The following is a 20,744-nucleotide window of genomic DNA, read 5'->3' as shown; positions in this document are numbered from 1 at the left end:
TAATACACTACAGGGCTGTTACCAATCAAATTAAATAATTACAAAATTACAACAGCAATAAATAATGTTATGGGATTAATGTGGTAAATTAAATTTTGAACATACAAATAAGAAATGTTGGGGGAAAATGCATACTTTTAAGCATGAGACTAAACCGCCAGTAGGTGGTTTAGTCTCAACCTTCGACTTAGGTAGGTAAGTCACTTATTCATTCAAACGATTCCTTCAAACCTCTGAATCATTCAGTAACAAAAACGCCGGGTGTGGCTTGGAGAATGTGCGCAATAATTCTGTTCTGATCTTTGTTTGGAACTATTTTCGTTGGTAAAATAGAACAAAACAGTCAATTGTGTCTAAAATGTAAGTAACTTAATATACTTTACTACTTGCTTGTTGAACTAAAATCAGTGTAACATTTGCAATCGTGAAAATATTCAGCAAAATAGATCCCTTATCATGGTATGTTACTTGACTATATCATGCCATAAATAAACTAAACATTTTGAATTTTTACCTCAGTATGTTTGTTCTGTGAGTTTCTTTATGTGTGCCGTACGCTCATTTGATTTGATTTCTCCATGAAAGTCTCTCACAGAGACAGGCAGCACGAGCCTCAACAGCGCGACATTGATAATAGAAATACACTACCCATTATCAATCGCTGTTTAAGCTGAATGTAATAAAATCAGAAGAATCATTCGCGCGTTTTGATGCGTGATTATATTTTGTCACTTAAGTTTTAATCAGGCTATTAGTCCTGTCGGGCAAGTACAATTCTCAAGCCATTTTTCAGTAAACTTGCATGAACCCATTTAAAGTAGTTCGGAGGCTGGACAGCGAGCTGTATTCTGTAACCGCAATTCTCTCTGAGGACGCGGTAACTACAGCGGGGAAAAAGTACTCTTGATGGACACTCAAATGGGTCCGTCAGACTGGAGAAATTTTTGTGGTAATGTGACCAAAAATATTTAAGACCTACTGAATCTGAATTTAAGACATTTTAAGACTTTTTAAGGACCCGCGGCCACCCTGTGTTAGAGTGTTGATCCTGATTGCTTTTCACTTTGCTTTCATGTCATGTTAGGTGCCTAACTGATGTTCATTTCATTGTCAAGTTGACAATGAAACTACTTTTCAAAAGTCTGTACGAATTTTTAATTTTTTGAGAAAAGTCTCTTATGCTCACCATGGCTGCATTTATTTGATCAAAAATACAGTAAAAACAGTGATAAAGTTATATATTAATACAATTTAAAATGACTGTTTTCTATTTTAATATATTTCCAAAAATGTGATTTATTCCTGTGAATTTTCAGCAGCCATTACTCCAGTCTTCAGTGCCACCTGATCCTTCACAAATTCACATTCCTTATTATTATCAATGATGAAAACAGTTGTGTTGCAGTTTTCTGGAAACTGTGATACTTTTTTTTTTTTATTTCAAAAGATTTTGAAAAAAAAAAAAAAAGTTTTTTCAAAAACAAACGTAAAAATCTTACTTACCACAAACTTGTCAGTGGTAGTGTACATAAAGAAAATGTTATTTAGCCAAATAAATCAAGAGATAAAATTAATTTACTTTGTCATTTAATCCTAGCTGAAATTCCTTACAGAAGCACCAGGCAATTACATGGAGAACATTCCAAGACTTGATCTCTGCTGCCATCTACAGGTCACATTAGGTTTCAACAGGCTAATCAAAGTAATTGAATATCAGGATGCTTTTTGTGCCACCGGAGACATCCATCTACTACAAGCATTTTGAATTAATTGCAAAGAACCAGTCATGACGTACGAATAAAACCGATCCAAGCTGTTTCTATAAACTTATTAAATAAAAGCTTTATCCAACAACAACTCATTATGTTCCTTTGAACATAAAAATAGACGAGCTAAATATTAAACTATATCAACTAAAGCATGTTACTTAAAATATAAAGTCAGCACTAAATAGTAGATCAGTTTGAAATGAAAAAATAATTTCCTTTATTTTCTCCTTTTTTCATTGTGCCCTTCCAGTGTCTTACCGTAACTCTTCAAGAGTCAGCTGCACATCTCGAACAGCATCAGCATCCATATGGTTGATGAGCTCCTTTCTATAGCGCACCATAAAGGGAACCGTGTTCTCCTCCTGGAAGAGCTTTGCAATGTTCGCACACACCCACTGCTCCACACCCGTCTTCTCAGCAAGAACCTACATGGGATATTAAAATGTGTCCCTTTTCATTTTATTTTTGAGCAACAAATAATGACTATCATACATTTTTACCATGATTTACAGAAGACACCCATTAAATGTCATTCAGTGTAACAATAGTTCATATACCAAAAATCTTGTCTAAATTTAAATCTTTACCCATCTTTGCCACTATTATTCTAACCACTAGGTTTTACCCATCTGTCAACAAAAAGGTACTAATCATTTAAAATCTACTAAAATTTGGTACAATCACTTTTTCTTTTATATATTTTAAAAAGTTCAGGTCAGTATAAGTATGATGTTTATTTTTTACATAAATATATTACTTTCACTGAATGACAATGGAACATTATTTCACCCACATTTTAAAATTTTATTTTCACAAAACTTATCTGAAACAGTTAAGTAGACACTTTACTTGCATTTAATATGCTTTCTATGAATATAAAATCACTTTTGTAAATTTAATTTGCTGCGGATACCAAAATGGGGCGTCTCGTCTTTGATTTATATTTGACTGCAGAATGCTGCAACTGACCAATCAGGGCCAAGTATTCCAGAAAGCACTAAAATAATTAACAATATAGCAAATAATAATACCTTTAACATTGCAACAGACCTTCAGTGTAACACTGATCAGAATAACATGACACCAACGATTTCAAAAAGTAAGTCAGTCATCTCACTATATTAGAAAGTAATAACCCACCTGAATGGGAACCCAATTCATCTCTATGTCCTCCACACAGGAATTGCCCGATTTGAGTTTTATCGGTCTTCCCTGGGCCGCGTTTGTCGTCCTCTGTTTCTTCTGGGCAGGTTCATCAAAGGTGAAGCTGTCATCTGGCTCCTCTTTTTTCACCTTGGGGAAATGTTGACTGGATGATGGACACTCATGAGGCACATCTCCTGGGACAGCTGCATTATGACTGCTCAAGTTAATGGACAATCTCTAAAATAAAGCAAAAGGTTGAAATTAAATAAATTACTTGAGTACATGATGTTTGTGTTGGTTAAATATAATATATTATTAGAACTGCTGATGTCAGTCAGGGTGGATCCCATATTTAATAAGCAGTCATTTAGAAAAACACATTCTTTTTATGCAAAGCAAATTACATTACACTTATTACAGAGCAATTACTGCTGCTTATTTCATTTGCATGTCAAATACTATAAATGTAGAATTGTGATATACCGCAGTGAAAATCTAAGCACAAGCATTAATGACTTGCCTCTTCTTTGACCGTCACATGCTGCTGTGACTCAGGCTTCGGTAGAACCGCATCCTCAGTTTGTTGCTCTGTTTTAGTCTTCGCCTTCTTCGCTTTAGAAACTCGTGCAGCTCTCGGCTTCCTCTCTGCTTTAGGTTTGGGTTCTTTTGGTTTTGGCTCTTTAGGTTTGGCCACCCTCTTGGTCACTTTTTTCCTTTCAGCCATTTCAACTGTCCCCCTCTGACGTCTTCCTTTAGTTTTGCCTTCATTTATATTTGGTAACCATTCCTCTAACTCCTCACTGTCATCTCTTTGATTGCCTGTCCTGTAACAAGAAACCAGTTTTATTTCATCCAGCATTCAGGGAGAATAAGAAATAGAAGAATACTGTATTTCTACATCATTAAAAAGGGACTATTTTTACACAATAAACTGTTTATGACTGCTTAGAAACGTTATAAAGAGGTTAAAGAGCAATAGTTTGACACACGAGTATGTTTTCAACACTGTTAATCTATTGGAAGAAACAGCCTAGTGTTTTATCTTAACCTTGGAAGCTAATCTGAAAAAGAAAAAAATGTGCTGGCCTGTGCAAACAAAGCAAAGCAACTCACATGTCATCTGATTCATCTTCTGGTTCTGTATATACCTTTGCTGTTCTTGTTCTTCGAAGCATCTTTGTGTGGGGAAAAAAAACGAATGAAGACTAACTAAATGACAATAACAAATAATGGAGCCTGGGATATAGTAAAACCTCTCGACGTGAATATCTTTTCAACTCAATTTATCTTATCAAATATACATATAAAAACAGAATAAGCTTGTCATAACGACTTTCAGACAAACTGAAATGAAAACCTGTCCGTCAGTTGTCACTTCAAATATATGCAAATTCCTCACGGCAACGCAAAAGCACGTTTAAAGCTGTTGTGATGAATGTTAAGTGTCAGCAATCAAAGAAAGTAATAACCCACCTGAATGGGATCCCAATTCATCTGTAAGTCCTCCACACAGGAATTGCTCAGTTTGAGTTTTATCGGTCTTCCCTGGGCTGAGTTTGTGGTCTTCTGCTTCTTCTGAGCAGGTTCATCAAAGGTGAAGCTGTCATCTGGCTCCTCTTTTTTCACCTTGGGGAAATGTTGACTGGATGATGGACACTCATGAGGCACATCTCCTGGGACAGCTGCATTATGACTGCTCAAGTTAATGGACAATCTCTAAAATAAAGCAAAAGGTTGAAATTAAATAAATTACTTGAGTACATGATGTTTGTGTTGGTTAAATATAATATATTATTAGAACTGCTGATGTCAGTCAGGGTGGATCCCATATTTAATAAGCAGTCATTTAGAAAAACACATTCTTTTTATGCAAAGCAAATTACATTACACTTATTACAGAGCAATTACTGCTGCTTATTTCATTTGCATGTCAAATACTATAAATGTAGAATTGTGATATACCGCAGTGAAAATCTAAGCACAAGCATTAATGACTTGCCTCTTCTTTGACCGTCACATGCTGCTGTGACTCAGGCTTCGGTAGAACCGCATCCTCAGTTTGTTGCTCTGTTTTAGTCTTCGCCTTCTTCGCTTTAGAAACTCGTGCAGCTCTCGGCTTCCTCTCTGCTTTAGGTTTGGGTTCTTTTGGTTTTGGCTCTTTAGGTTTGGCCACCCTCTTGGTCACTTTTTTCCTTTCAGCCATTTCAACTGTCCCCCTCTGACGTCTTCCTTTAGTTTTGCCTTCATTTATATTTGGTAACCATTCCTCTAACTCCTCACTGTCATCTCTTTGATTGCCTGTCCTGTAACAAGAAACCAGTTTTATTTCATCCAGCATTCAGGGAGAATAAGAAATAGAAGAATACTGTATTTCTACATCATTAAAAAGGGACTATTTTTACACAATAAACTGTTTATGACTGCTTAGAAACGTTATAAAGAGGTTAAAGAGCAATAGTTTGACACACGAGTATGTTTTCAACACTGTTAATCTATTGGAAGAAACAGCCTAGTGTTTTATCTTAACCTTGGAAGCTAATCTGAAAAAGAAAAAAATGTGCTGGCCTGTGCAAACAAAGCAAAGCAACTCACATGTCATCTGATTCATCTTCTGGTTCTGTATATACCTTTGCAGTTCTTGTTCTTCGAAGCATCTTTGTGTGGGGAAAAAAAACGAATGAAGACTAACTAAATGACAATAACAAATAATGGAGCCTGGGATATAGTAAAACCTCTCGACGTGAATATCTTTTCAACTCAATTTATCTTATCAAATATACATATAAAAACAGAATAAGCTTGTCATAACGACTTTCAGACAAACTGAAATGAAAACCTGTCCGTCAGTTGTCACTTCAAATATATGCAAATTCCTCACGGCAACGCAAAAGCACGTTTAAAGCTGTTGTGATGAATGTTAAGTGTCAGCAATCAAAACTGTCTCTATAGAATTCGAAAGTAATTTTGAATTTAGCGCGCGAGCACGTCCGTGAAATTTGTCTGGGCTGCTGGTTCCCCAAATGACAAGCGATTCAACTAGAGATGTTTAACTACAGAAGCTGCTAACAAAACTGTTCAAACTTACAGTGTTCCTCTTACAGGCATCAAACCATAACCCATTTCACGAGTCACGACTGAATGGTGGTTTGTTTCGTCAGCGACGTCAGCAGCAGGAAGTGATGTAGTTAAGGTTCTCGAACTCTTAAAATATATAATAAAAGTTCATCTTGATGTTGTTTTTTTCTCAAATGTTTTCTAATATGCAGAAGAAGGAGCGGTCCGTGCCCAGTCCGTGTTCTTTGCTCTTTGGCCACTTCCGTGAGTTGCACTGTTTGTTTGTTTGTTTTTAATCATTGCCAAAGCTGCGTGGAGTTAATAGTCAGAGAGTGTTCCGTGCTCTTTAAAATGAAGCGGAAAATAATTCAATCTGAAAGAAAAGATCAGTCTGCAGGAAGATTGCAACAATCCGATCGGAAACCTAAGGATTTAAACGTGCACGCAAGGCAAGTGACATTTGTTGTATTTACTTTTTTGCATAAAACAAAGAGCAACAATATCAGGAAATGTCAATGTCAGGGTTCAAATGTAGTTGGTTGGGGGGGAAGAGAACTTTTAAAATGTGACACTATGAAGATTTAAATTTGCAGTGTTTAAAAATAATGATATAGGCAATAAAAACTATTATTACTAGGACTAAAACTAAGCTAAAACTATGAAGGTGCATTTATGCAATTCATGAAGAGTTCATGCCATTACATAACATTTTCATCTTCCAACAGTAACAAAGTCCAGTTGTAAGCAAAGGCAAAAGCATCAACCATACCACATAGATTGCAATATCTTGAATATATAGCCACATCTTGATTGTAGCCCACTGGATCAAAAATCTGACGTTTTTACACCCAGTTTCTGAGTGCATTTCCTCCTCTTCTTAAGATCCCAGTGGCAATGGACTTGGACTAAAATGGGACTACTTTCTCTCTGCATCCTCTCTGTATCAATACCACTTCTTCTGCATCTCTTCTCTGGTATGCAACTTTTTTTGTTTTGTTTTTTTGTTAGAAATATTGACGTGTTGTCATCTATATAGTTTATGCATTTTTCCTAAACTCATTTGTGTATTTCTCCAGACTCTATTGACCTCAGCCGACCATCAGATATAGGGCTCAATCACACTATAAACATGTACCTCACACCTGAGGAGGGGGTGAGAGTGGGCGTGTGGTTAGTTTTAAGACACCTACAGTGCATGTCACACATATACACACCAAAATATAAAACAAGATAATTGCAAATAATCAAGGTTCAATATATTCTTTTATTAATGTTTTCAAGGCACACTGTACCTGAACATAGATGGAAGGAGGCGCAGGGGAAAGATCTAGACTGGTATGAGAAAGCTCTGGGGGACGGATCGCCCATTTTCATCTACCTCCATGGCAATGGGGGTAACAGGCAAGAAAACTTTTAATCACCTTAAAACTTTAAAGAACAATTTTTATCTTATTCTTTGTTCACTTGAGATTACATTTGCATGCCTTTGATCTGCTAACCTATAGACCTTCGTCAGGATAGCACCATATTTCATATTTGGCAGGAATGAAAATGAGGCTGTAAGGAAGAAAAGTGCATTCTGTACAGGAAAAAATTAGACAATAACTTCATAAAAGAGTTTTGAAAGTTCTGAGTTGTGGAAATGATGTGATGTAGGACCTTTACACAGAGTGTGCCATTGTAAAGAATGTAATACTGCCCTTCACAGCCTCATTTTCATCATTTAAATTTAATATTATGTCTAACCTAACTAAGGTCTATAGACACAATACAATATCTGCATAATCTCTTTGCACAGAGATCAGTGATCTGAACGTCACACTGCTTTGCACTTTACCTTAGTAAAAACTGGGATGGTAACTGCAGCATATCAATTAATGTCCACATTCAGTTCTTTTGCAACCTCACTTTTTAAACAAAATGTCACCGTACAATGAAATCAAATGTAAAAATAAATAAATAAACAAACAAACATACACTGCCATGTTATAATCAGTTTGTCAACCTTAAATAAGATTACCATATATTGACTTGCCAAATACAATTTTCAGTTCATCTGTGATTTTTCTTGTTTGATGGCGATAAACCATTTAAAATTAGTTTTCCTCTAAATAAATATGGAGCTCATTTCAGACTTGAACTTCTGTATATGATTTCTCTATTGCTTACTCCAATACATTCAAACATGTCAGGTTTTGGGGACTCCACTGGTGAGCCTACAGAGGCCGGTATGACTTCTGATGCTGTGTACTTGTACCACTGGGTTAAGGCACGTAGTGGAAACAGCCCGGTGTGTGTGTGGGGTCACTCGATTGGTAGTGGGTGTGTAAAATCACCTTTTTTATTGACTTTTGCTATGTTTACTACAAATATTTTAGAAACAAAAAAAAAAGCTATCAATATAATTGTAAATAATATATATATATAATTTATGTTTCTTTTTCAATAGTGTTACGACTAACACTGCAGTGAAATTACTGGAGCAAGGTAAAAATTCGACTGATTTAAAAACAAGCATGCTCTTGTTTGTCTCAGTGGCTCTTCATTGCAATTTTCTCACTCTTTACGTTTGACTTTTAAACTAGGAGCTGTCATTGTATGGCATAGTAAGCTTCACATATTTTTATGTTTTAAAATGAACTTCTTGACTGTAATGGGAGAATGCTATGCTATGCTTTTCTTTGTTCTGTATTTTGGTCTTGTTAAAAAAACTGCACATTTCTTGACAGGAAAACAGTTTGATGGAATTATACTTGAGGGTGCATTCGTAACCGGACGGAGGGCAAGAGATCAACCTATTGAACACCCTTTTACATGGGTAAGTAACGTTCAAGATCTTTGAAATTTTAATAATCTTGTCCTGACAAGTTTTAGATATTTATATTAGGTATTATAGATTTTTTTTTTAATTTTTTTTTTAATTACCTATCAGACATCAAAACATAATAATTGTGATTTTCCTAAATAGTAAAATTCACTTAAAATCTGATAATTTCATTTAATTCTGCAAAATTTAAAGTTCATTTATATTTTACAGGACAAACTACACACACACACAAATATGGGTCATTAATCATAGTTTGGTACATGTAAGTCTTATTTGTACCTCTTTTTTTCATTTCATTTCCCCAGTTTTATTGGAAGTTCCCATACATTCAATTCTTCCTTTTCAATCCACTTAAAAACAACATTTTCGTCTTTCCAACCAATGAGAAGTATGTAATATTGTTTCACTAAATTATGCCACTGTTACAGTATGTTAAATATGAAAATGCTATAAAACTTTCCATCTCGCATTTTCTCCCCACCCCACCCCCTTTTTTATTTTTTGGTTGATAGTTTGCAGAAACTTAGAACTCCCCTCATGATTCTCCATGCTGAAGATGACCATATAGTGCCCTTTGCCTCAGCTCAAGAGGTTTGTGTGTATGAAACGTAATTTATCTTATAAAAATTGTTTGGAAATACATTTTTACTTTGAATTACAATTTTTTGTCTCAGATCTACAGAATTGCAAAAAAGGCCCAGAATTCGGATAAGCGGGTCAAACTGGTACCATTTGATGGAGCGCTTGGATACCTTCATAATGGGCTGTATAAAGACCCTGGTTTGCCAAATATCATAAGGTGATGTCACTCTCTGAAAATGTTTTATTCATCTGAATCTTACTTTTTTTAAGAAAATATTTCTTAAGAGATATGGAAATGGCTTTAGAGGAAAAAAAAACTTATTTTCAAATAATATGTAACGGCGAAAATAGTTACTTTTGAGGAGTAGGCTATGCGTTACTTGTTGCTAATGTTGAATGGCAGCAAAATAAATGCATATTTTAATCATTACAGGGAGTTTGTGCAGTCATTGATGACATGAGATACACACACACAGGAGGAGGAGGATTTGCACCAACTAATAGCCAGCTGTTTCATATAATTGGTGTTGTAACTGTCAATTTACAGTATGCCCTTCTAGGATAAAACATTGTAATTGTAAAGTATTTTTTCAGAATTCCACCAATTAGAGTGAATTTTATTGTCTTGTTAATATTTGTAAAAAAAAATTTCAAGACTTTTATACAATAAAAATTGTGATTTTTTTTTCTGAGTTTGTATTACAGTGTTGGTCACAGTGTTAACACTTACAATGTATCTCTGACAGACATCAAACTATCACCCATTTTACGACTGAATGGTGGTTTGTTTCCTCAGAGACATCAGCAGCATGAAGTGATTAAAATAGGAACTCTTCAAATATATTATAAAGGTTCATCTTTTTTTTTCTTAAATTTCTCATCAATATGCAGAAAAGGTAGCTGGTAAACATTCTCTATTTCTAAATAAACATTTTAATTAAATACTTAATTCAACTTTAATTTTAATATTAATTCAATATACAGGTATTTGCGAATATATTAAAGGTAGCTACTATTTGACACTTTTCTAAAAGCAATTTTTATTCCAAATATTAAAGAACATTGACGGTCATTGAAAATGTGAATAGGTGTAAAAGAATCCAACAAGAGGCTTGCAAAAACTCCAGAAAGAAAGTTCTCCTTGGCCATTGGAGACAGAGTATAAATAAACACTTAATAAATCTGTGATCCAACTAAACCTTTGCTGAGTAGAGTGCTTTGTATGAAAAAGAATCTTGATTATAAATAATGCCATTGTAATCTTGTTTTTCCTGAGAATTTTGAGCTTTAAAAATTAAATGTGTGGTAATGTATGCTACAACTGTGCCATAAATCTAACATAACTTTAGAACAGGTTATTCTCCATAAAACACACAACTTATTAAAAATGATTTCAACATGTGCAATGTAAAAAATTAATAAATAAATAATTGCTTTTTTTCATAACTGATCAAATAAATAAAGCATATCAGGAGCAGCGTATATTCATAAATCACACAATGTAGCAAAGTCTAGAGTGAAAAAAAACTGTACAGAATGTGTGCACATAAGCCCAGTCCATGCTCTTTGCTCTTTACACCCGTTCACTTCCATGAGTTGCATGGTTTGTTTGTCAATTATTGCCAAAGTTGTGTGTTAAGTAAATAGAAAGAGTGTCTCCTGCACTTCAAAATGAAGAAAAGAATCAATAAATCTGAAAGGAAATTTCAGTATGCAGGAAGATTGCAACAATCTGGTCAGAAACCTAAGGATTTAAACCTGCATGCAAGGCAAGTGACATTTTGTATTGACTTCTTTGAAAGTAATTCAGTGTAGTCCTGTTTTTTTGCTAGACAGCTGCATAACTGCATAAAACGAACCGCAACAATTTCAGGCAATGTCTACAGTGATGTTTTATTAAGCCCTGAATAGGGCTCAAATGTAATTGGTTGTAAAAGAAGAACCTTTAGAATGTGACACTATGAAGATTACTTTAATGTTTAATGTTTACTTCAATGTTTTTAAAAAAAACTTGATATATGCAATACAAGCCATTATTACTGCTAAACTATGAAGGTTAATTTATGCAATTCATGAAGTTCATGCCATTATAACATTTTCATCTTCCAACAGTAACAAAGTCCAGTTGTAAGCAAAGGCAAAAGCATTAACTATAGCACATAGATTGCAATATCTTTAATATATAGCCACATCTTGATTGTAGCCCACTGGATCAAAAATCTGACGTTTTTACACCCAGTTTCTGAGTGCATTTCCTCCTCTTCTTAAGATCCCAGTGGCAATGGACTTGGACTAAAATGGGACTACTTTCTCTCTGCATCCTCTCTGTATCAATACCACTTCTTCTGCATCTCCTCTCTGGTATGCAACTTTTTTTTTTTTGTTAGAAATATTGATGTGTTGTCATCTATATAGTTTATGAATATTTATTAAACTCATTTGTGTATTTCTCCAGACTCTATTGACCTCAGCCGACCATCAGATATAGGGCTCAATCACACTATAAACATGTACCTCACACCTGAGGAGGGGGTGAGAGTGGGCGTGTGGTTAGTTTTAAGACACCTACAGTGCATGTCACACATATACACACCAAAATATAAAACAAGATAATTGCAAATAATCAAGGTTCAATATATTCTTTTATTAATGTTTTCAAGGCACACTGTACCTGAACATAGATGGAAGGAGGCGCAGGGGAAAGATCTAGACTGGTATGAGAAAGCTCTGGGGGACGGATCGCCCATTTTCATCTACCTCCATGGCAATGGGGGTAACAGGCAAGAAAACTTTTAATCACCTTAAAACTTTAAAGAACAATTTTTATCTTATTCTTTGTTCACTTGAGATTACATTTGCATGCCTTTGATCTGCTAACCTATAGACCTTCGTCAGGATAGCACCATATTTCATATTTGGCAGGAATGAAAATGAGGCTGTAAGGAAGAAAAGTGCATTCTTTACAGGAAAAAAGTAGACAATAACTTCATAAAAGAGTTTTGAAAGTTCTGAGTTGTGGAAATGATGTGATGTAGGACCTTTACACAGAGTGTGCCAGTGTAAAGACTGTAATACTGCCCTTCACAGCCTCATTTTCATCATTTAAATTTAATATTATGTCTAACCTAACTAAGGTCTATAGACACAATACAATATCTGCATAATCTCTTTGCACAGAGATCAGTGATCTGAACGTCACACTGCTTTGCACTTTACCTTAGTAAAAACTGGGATGGTAACTGCAGCATATCAATTAATGTCCACATTCAGTTCTTTTGCAACCTCACTTTTTAAACAAAATGTCACCGTACAATGAAATCAAATGTAAAAATAAATAAATAAACAAACAAACATACACTGCCATGTTATAATCAGTTTGTCAACCTTAAATAAGATTACCATATATTGACTTGCCAAATACAACTTTCAGTTCATCTGTGATTTTTCTTGTTTGATGGCGATAAACCATTTAAAATTTGTTTTCCTCTAAATAAACAAATAAATAATACATTTTGCATTATATTGAAAATACATGCTTTGACCAGTTTTATTGGAAGTTCCCATACATTCAGTACTTCTTGTTCAATCCACTGAAAAACAAAGATTTGAACCTTCCAACTGATGAGAAGTATGTGACATTGCTTTTTATATATTCAAACATAAAGTTAATATAAAATATAATGTAATTAATATATTAAACAATATGAGTAGAAATATGATTGTGATAGTAGGCTAGTGTTATGTTAAATTTGTAAATATATTGTAAACTTTTCATCTGTTGCTATTTTGTTTTGATAGTTTGCAAAAAATTCAAACTCCCCTCATGATTCTCCACGCTGAAGATGACCATTTAGTGCCCTTTGCCTCAGCTCAAGAGGTTTGTTGTATGAAACGTAATTTACCGTATGAAAAATAATTTAGAAATATATATTTTTATACTTTACATTAAAAAATTTATTTTTTTTTGGCTCAGATCTACAGAATTGCAAAAAAGGCCCAAAACTCAGATGAGCATGTCAAGCTAGTACGATTTGATGGAGCGCTTGGATACCTTCATAATGTGCTGTATAAAGACCCTGGTTTGCCAAATATCATAAGGTGATGTCACTCTCTGAAAATGTTTTATTCATCTAAATATTACTTATTTAAAGATTTCAAATGATTTTTCGAAACAGATAAGGAAGGCTTTAGAGAAAACTACTTTCCATAAAAAGTAACAGTGAAAAATAATTAGTTACTTTTGAGGAGTAGGCTATGCGTTACTCGTTGCTAATGTTGGACATACATCACTAAATGACAGAAACAATATTAGAAAATGGCAGCAAAATAAATGCCTATTTTCTTCATTACAAGGAGTTTATGCAGTCACTGATGACATGAGAGATACACACAGAAGGAGGAGGATTTACACCAACTAATAACTGGCTAAATAGCTGTACATCTGGTGCTATAACTGTAAATTTAGTTGTTTTAAACAGTATGCACTTCTTGGATATAAAACATTGTAATATCTGAAGTAAATTTTACACTGGGAGTCCCCCCATCAAGATAAATTTATTGTCTTGTTAATATTTATAACATTTAAATCTTTCAAGACTGCAGTGAAACCTTTTTCACAATGCATAATAAAATCAGTTGTATAGTTTCTTGACCCATTTAGCATTCTATAGGGTTGCTTTACAAACACATTTGGCCTGCAAAGTAGTCCTAAGATATCTAAGCTGTATAATAAGTATACTTAGATTCTACTGTATTTACTCACCAGAATTATATTTCAGCATGCATAGATAGCAGAGAATGAGGGAGAATAATGTTGAAAGCCACTTAATAAGTGGTGCAAGCCTTGTCCAGATGGGATATGCCTTTTAATCATGCAGATCTTGATGTCTATATCTCTTAAAAGCACATTTTGTCAACATTTATGAGTGCACTGGCACATAGGTGACCTCAAGGCAAGCACACATGGACTACAAGCTACAAAAGTCTAATTTTGTTTTCTTGCCTTTAAATGTTGTGTTGGCAGTTTTAAAGTTCAACATGTTCTAGGGTTTCTGTGGGTCTTACAAAGATCTTAAGAAGTCTTATTTAGCCCTTCCGCAAATTAAGGCCTTGCAAATCACAGCAAAAAGACTTAAATTAAATAAAAAATAAAATCAAGGCATATAATGTTGCACACACAGCAATTGTCTTTCTCTGTATTTTTGTATTGTTTTCCATGCAGTTCAAATATATAAGCATCCTTAAATGAAGATACATTAAGATACATTTACTTCAGATACAAAATAAAGATAGAAATTTTGATAAACTGTGTTTATACTTATACAAGAATAACTATCTGTCAGTGGGGAATAAAGTAAGTTGATTTTTCAACTTTTTGAAGTACATTAGCAGATATTTGTACATTTTTAATCATAAACCCACTTTACTTTGATCAGTTTCACAGAAAACAAGACTTCTTATCTAATGTCATTTTGCTTCTCAAGTAAATGTATCTTGATTTAAGAATCTTTAGACATTTGCACTGAAAAACCAGACAAAAATACAAATGAATAAGATTTTTTGGAGTGTGATCAGATCATTAAAAGTTATTTCCATATTCTAGTGATTTAGAGCAGAGCTATTCAAGACTTAAGGATTTTTTTTTTTTTTTTTAAATAATGGGGATTGGTTGGAAGTTGTATTTTCAAACTTTAGTGTTGCTAATACAACACATTGTGTTAATTAATTAATTAATTTACTTACATATGTTACTTACATACACGTTCTCAACTCAAACTAGCTGACTTCCCAAGGTATCTCAACAATTTATCAAGACAAATGTTTTTGTAATTAGGTATTGGCCAAAATGCTACACTAGCTCTCCCAAAACAAAACAAAGACTAGGGGGTATTCCGAAAGCAGGTTATGTGATATACAGTAGCCAGGTATGTTTAAGGGTAAGTAAACGGATAAACTCAGCATTCAGTTCCAAAAACGGAGGTAACTTTCAGGGAATGTAAGTAGCCATATTGCAACTTATTCCCTGAACTACCCTGCTCAGAAGTAGATTAAGTTTCAGGGTTGGTTAACTTCAGAGCTATCAGCACATGCGTGACCTATTGACCAGACTCCAGTGTTGTCACAGGTTGCGCACAATATTATATATTATTACACTATAGTTAATATGCAATATTATAGTTATCTATATCGATAGTATCAATCTATCTATCTATCTATCTATATTAAAAAGCACTATTATAAGTATTATATGTTATATTATTGTCATCTCAGACATGGATCTGCATTCAAACGTGTTTTTTTTTTTTTTGCAACTGGACGTTTTCTATAATGTATTTCTATAATAAAATGATAAGGTATGTCTTATTATATAATCAGCATCAAACAAATAATATAATTCTTATTCTCAGTGATTAAAGATGAAACGAAAAGATTGAAAATGATTGCACAACCACCAATTAGGTGGCGCTATGCACTATGTACATGGCCATTGAAGAAAGGACGACGTATGTCTTGTGTGTCAACCGTGAACATACTGAGTTGACTGAATTTACTCCCGGACGCGTTTTTGGATTAATCAACCGAGAGTTTAGGGTCCCTGCTATGCCTTGACGCGTTTTCCCAAGTCTTGCTAATCTAAAAGACAAACAACACAAAAAACTGCCTTGTCCGAAACCCGAATAATAATATGTCAGCATTTGCTGATTATGCCTAAGCTTTTACTTCATTTTTTTTAAGTTTCTATCAATGAACAGCAGTGTGGTTTTACATCCTGCTGAGCAACCGGCCTTTCCACCGCTTCTCAGATGACGTGGCCATGGGTGGTGAAGCGGAGGGTTTCCTTCCTCAACGTTGAGTCATCGCTCTCTCCAACGATAGGTCCAAGTTACCCACGTGACCTCTTCCCACCAATCAGCGGAAAACGCGCTGATCACTCGCTGAACAGTTTTACGACAAACTCGTATGTGTGCATCGTTAAGACAACCACTGTCATAGAACCAGGAAGAAGGAAGGTGGGATAGCCCCCCAAAAAGATACCATCTCAAATCAGTCACGGAATTTACTCTACAAAATCATGGGGCTCTGCTGGTGGACGATTGAAGTGGTTGTCTTGGCGACTCTTTTTAGTTCACTTCTGCTAGTTCGAGCAGATGAACACGACCACAAGGTAAGATAAACTGCGGGCCGAGAAGCCCTCTGTGTTCGGTGTGTGTAGTCTCGAGAGACGTTATATATTGGGCTGGTTGTTCTGACAAAAGTGTCTAACAGCAACGGACAGAAGTAAATCCAAAACAGTGGACTCGGTGACCTATTCGTTGTCCCGTGTCTGTGTTAGAAATGCTAAGTACATCATCACAAGCTACGTGGCTACCTTAGCACCAGCTATCCCATTATATTATGTTGTGCAAATTGCAGAGCAGTGCTCGCAATCATCGGGTTCTTCTTCTCCTATGATGTATGATAAGTATAATGTTATTCCTGGCATAACCTCTCAATGTGTTTCGTGTACTGTGTGTTTCTTTTGTGTATGTGTGAGCTTACTCTGAAGGGTCGGCTAACCGTCTTTAGCTAAACTATGTCCGTCTGTACACACATATCCGGTTCGTCCAGGCTTTTTTATGACTGACACACTGTAAATCATGGTTACATTTATAGTAAAAAGCAGCGTTGCTTGCTAGAATGTTACCTTACAAATACAGTGTGACGGGATGGCAGTCTTGTATCGATGACATTTTGATGACTGTCTATTTTACAGTTCCTAGCTCTATGGCATTTAATCATAATATTTCAGTGCATCAACCTATCTGAGCTAATATAATGTGTTGGTTGCTTTGAAATGGTAGGTACAATGGAAGGCTGCATCATTTCTGTGATCAGTAATTACACAATGACAGGCAGAGCCCTGGGTAACACGTAACATTATCATAATCCAGTATATATTTAAAACATAAACAAATATTTTTTCTCAATATTTTTTGAGTACATTTACATGAAATTAAGATTTTATGTAATGCAGCTAACAATTAAGTCTTTATCGTAGCCTTTTTGCACTCTGAAAAAAGTAATATACTGTGTGTGTGTGTGTGTGTGTATATATATATGTATATGTATATATGTGTGTGTGTATATATATATATATATATATATATATATATATATATATATATATATATATATATATATATATATATATATATATATATATATATATATATATATATATATATATATATATATATATATATATATATATATATATATATATATATATATATATATATATATATATATATATATATATATATATATATATATATATATATATATATATATATATATATATATATATATATATATATATATATATATATATATATATATATATATATATATATATATATATATATATATATATATATATATATATATATATATATATATATATATATATATATATATATATATATATATATATATATATATATATATATATATATATATATATATATATATATATATATATATATATATATATATATATATATATATATATATATATATATATATATATATATATATATATATATATATATATATATATATATATATATATATATATATATATATATATATATATATATATATATATATATATATATATATATATATATATATATATATATATATATATATATATATATATATATATATATATATATATATATATATATATATATATATATATATATATATATATATATATATATATATATATATATATATATATATATATATATATATATATATATATATATATATATATATATATATATATATATATATATATATATATATATATATATATATATATATATATATATATATATATATATATATATATATATATATATATATATATATATATATATATATATATATATATATATATATATATATATATATATATATATATATATATATATATATATATATATATATATATATATATATATATATATATATATATATATATATATATATATATATATATATATATATATATATATATATATATATATATATATATATATATATATATATATATATATATATATATATATATATATATATATATATATATATATATATATATATATATATATATATATATATATATATATATATATATATATATATATATATATATATATATATATATATATATATATATATATATATATATATATATATATATATATATATATATATATATATATATATATATATATATATATATATATATATATATATATATATATATATATATATATATATATATATATATATATATATATATATATATATATATATATATATATATATATATATATATATATATATATATATATATATATATATATATATATATATATATATATATATATATATATATATATATATATATATATGTATATGTGTGTATAAAAAAAATATATATATATATATATATATACGCACACACACACATTTTTTTTACATTGTGCAGTCCTAATGATAACAATGTTTGCTTTGTATTTGAGACAACTTTAATGTTGGCATGAATCGAAAATTCAAGTGCATATTTAGATCTTATGTTAAAGATCTTATTGTGAACAATTCATCTGAGCATGTTTTTTTTGTTTTTTTTTAATTCTGACCTAGTAATGTTTAATCAATGTTATGTAACAAATGTTATAACTTGAGCTCACATTCATCTACCTCCACTTTGGAGTATAACGCCCACATCTCAAAATCTAGTTGTGGCCTAATGGTTAGAAAGTCGGACTTGTAACCCAAAGGTCACGGGTTCAAGTCTTGGTGCCGGCAGGGATTGTCGATGGGGGGAGTGAATGACCAGCGCTCTCTTCCACCTTCAATACCACGACTGAGATGAGACCCTTGAGCAAGGCACCGAACCCCCATCTGCTCCCCGGGTGCCGCAGCACGTGGCTGCCCACTGCTCCAGGTGTGTGTTCACGGTGTGTGTGTGAGCACGTGGCTGCCCTCTGCTCCAGGTGTGTGTTCACGGTGTGTGTGTGTTCGCTACTTGGATGGGTTAAATGCAGAGCACAAATTCCGAGTATGGGACACAATACTCGACTACACGTAACGTCACTTTCAATCAATAAATGATACAGAGAACCAAGACCCCGCCCTACACTTTTTTTCAGTAACCCACCCCCAGTTTCTTTTTCAATAAGTTGATTATGGGTATTTACTAAGATTGGATCTTCCATTTCACAGCTTTCATAACATTACTGGAAGTATTCAATACCACACACAACAATCAGTGATGATGAATTAGCCAGTGAGAATACCTCTGAGCGTGGAAGACCGTGTTTAAGGTTTCATGAATTCAATTCAAGTTTATTTGTATAGCGCTTTTCACGATAACTTTATAGAAAATTAAAGTTTCTACAATATTTAGTAGTACCTTATCAGTGGTGACTGTCAGTTAATGTACATATGGCAGAAATGTACGGACAAATTAAAGACGTAATCAAACAGACTATTAACACTATTTACAGCAATTATTATATGATGCAATCAAACTTATAGCAACATGCAACAAACATGCAGCTGTCTTCTCTTCCTCTTTTTCTCATGTTCATTTTATTTAGACCAGTGCATCCAGTGTCGCGAGTGCTGCTGTATTGCCCTTTAGATTCAGATAGGACGGTGTAACACTACCTAATTTTCAGGTTCACACCCTTGCTGTGACACTTAATTCAAAGAATTAAAGGGATAGTTCACCCAAAAAGAAAAAGAAATCTTAATTCTGTATCGAGATCGTCTACATCCCTGGATCAATTACATTTCATGTCTATTGGGTGACCTTATGTCTAATGTCTTGTTATTTGCCTAAGGGGAAAGGGTCTTTCATTATGAATAAGAAACCTTGTTAAACATACAATTGGATACTAATAACCATTGAAAGGTGACAAAAGCATTGCTTCAAAAAAGTCTGTGTCATAAGTTCTGTGTACTTTATTCTGTAGATTCTAAAAACTGGTTTGACAGCAGCTTTTGAATATGTATATCAGTGAGCAGTCTATAGTTCTTCCCTTGTTAGTAATGATAACTTAAAGGGGTCATATGATGTTGCTGAAAAGAACATTATTTTGTGTATTTGGTGTAATGAAATGTGTTCATGCAGTTTAAGGTTAAAAAAAACACAATATTTTCCACATGCTGTACATTATTGTTTCTCCTCTATGAAACAATAATGTTTCATATTGTTTCTCCCCGCCTTTCTGAAACACGTCTATTTTTACAAAGCTCAGTCTGAGAAGCGAGGTGTGCTCTGATTGGCCAGCTATCCAGTGCGT

At 32.8% G+C, this 20,744-nt stretch overlaps 4 protein-coding genes across 4 annotated transcripts in view; 3 read left to right on the top strand and 1 right to left on the bottom strand.

Moving 5' to 3' along the window:
* Nucleotides 1–6,100, bottom strand: part of LOC107698739 (S1 RNA-binding domain-containing protein 1-like) — a 62,944-nt gene extending 56,844 nt beyond the window's left edge. The window contains exons 1-5 of the mRNA XM_016499839.1: nucleotides 6,001–6,100; nucleotides 5,508–5,569; nucleotides 4,915–5,218; nucleotides 4,389–4,631; nucleotides 2,028–2,194 (exon numbers count right to left, since the gene is read on the bottom strand). Coding sequence (XP_016355325.1) covers nucleotides 2,028–2,194; nucleotides 4,389–4,631; nucleotides 4,915–5,218; nucleotides 5,508–5,569 — 776 coding nt within the window. The 5' untranslated portion in view covers nucleotides 6,001–6,100. The remainder of the gene's footprint in view (nucleotides 1–2,027; nucleotides 2,195–4,388; nucleotides 4,632–4,914; nucleotides 5,219–5,507; nucleotides 5,570–6,000) is intronic.
* Nucleotides 6,101–6,230: 130 nt separating this feature from the next.
* Nucleotides 6,231–10,282, top strand: LOC107698744 (monoacylglycerol lipase ABHD12-like). The gene is made up of 11 exons (XM_016499845.1): nucleotides 6,231–6,418; nucleotides 6,852–6,943; nucleotides 7,046–7,139; nucleotides 7,251–7,371; nucleotides 8,089–8,291; nucleotides 8,419–8,456; nucleotides 8,699–8,787; nucleotides 9,102–9,184; nucleotides 9,309–9,387; nucleotides 9,471–9,595; nucleotides 9,812–10,282. Exons 1-11 carry the CDS (start codon nucleotides 6,321–6,323, stop codon nucleotides 9,837–9,839), a joined length of 1,050 nt encoding a protein of 349 aa, XP_016355331.1. The 5' UTR covers nucleotides 6,231–6,320; the 3' UTR covers nucleotides 9,840–10,282.
* A 680-nt stretch (nucleotides 10,283–10,962) lies between these two features.
* On the top strand, nucleotides 10,963–14,023 carry LOC107698721 (monoacylglycerol lipase ABHD12-like). The gene is made up of 8 exons (XM_016499823.1): nucleotides 10,963–11,147; nucleotides 11,648–11,739; nucleotides 11,834–11,927; nucleotides 12,039–12,168; nucleotides 12,924–13,006; nucleotides 13,177–13,255; nucleotides 13,352–13,476; nucleotides 13,731–14,023. The coding sequence occupies exons 1-8, from the start codon at nucleotides 11,050–11,052 to the stop codon at nucleotides 13,756–13,758; spliced, it is 729 nt and encodes a 242-aa protein (XP_016355309.1). The 5' UTR covers nucleotides 10,963–11,049; the 3' UTR covers nucleotides 13,759–14,023.
* A 2,291-nt stretch (nucleotides 14,024–16,314) lies between these two features.
* Nucleotides 16,315–20,744, top strand: part of LOC107698740 (transmembrane 9 superfamily member 3) — a 15,356-nt gene continuing 10,926 nt past the window's right edge. The window contains exon 1 of the mRNA XM_016499840.1: nucleotides 16,315–16,543. Coding sequence (XP_016355326.1) covers nucleotides 16,451–16,543 — 93 coding nt within the window. The 5' untranslated portion in view covers nucleotides 16,315–16,450. The remainder of the gene's footprint in view (nucleotides 16,544–20,744) is intronic.

Source organism: Sinocyclocheilus anshuiensis, unplaced genomic scaffold (genome assembly GCF_001515605.1).
Source record: "Sinocyclocheilus anshuiensis isolate Anshui unplaced genomic scaffold, SAMN03320099.WGS_v1.1 scaffold1015, whole genome shotgun sequence".
Classification (NCBI taxonomy): domain Eukaryota; kingdom Metazoa; phylum Chordata; class Actinopteri; order Cypriniformes; family Cyprinidae; genus Sinocyclocheilus; species Sinocyclocheilus anshuiensis.
Note: the sequence above shows the minus strand (reverse complement) of the source record. Positions and strands in the feature narration are given on the sequence as shown.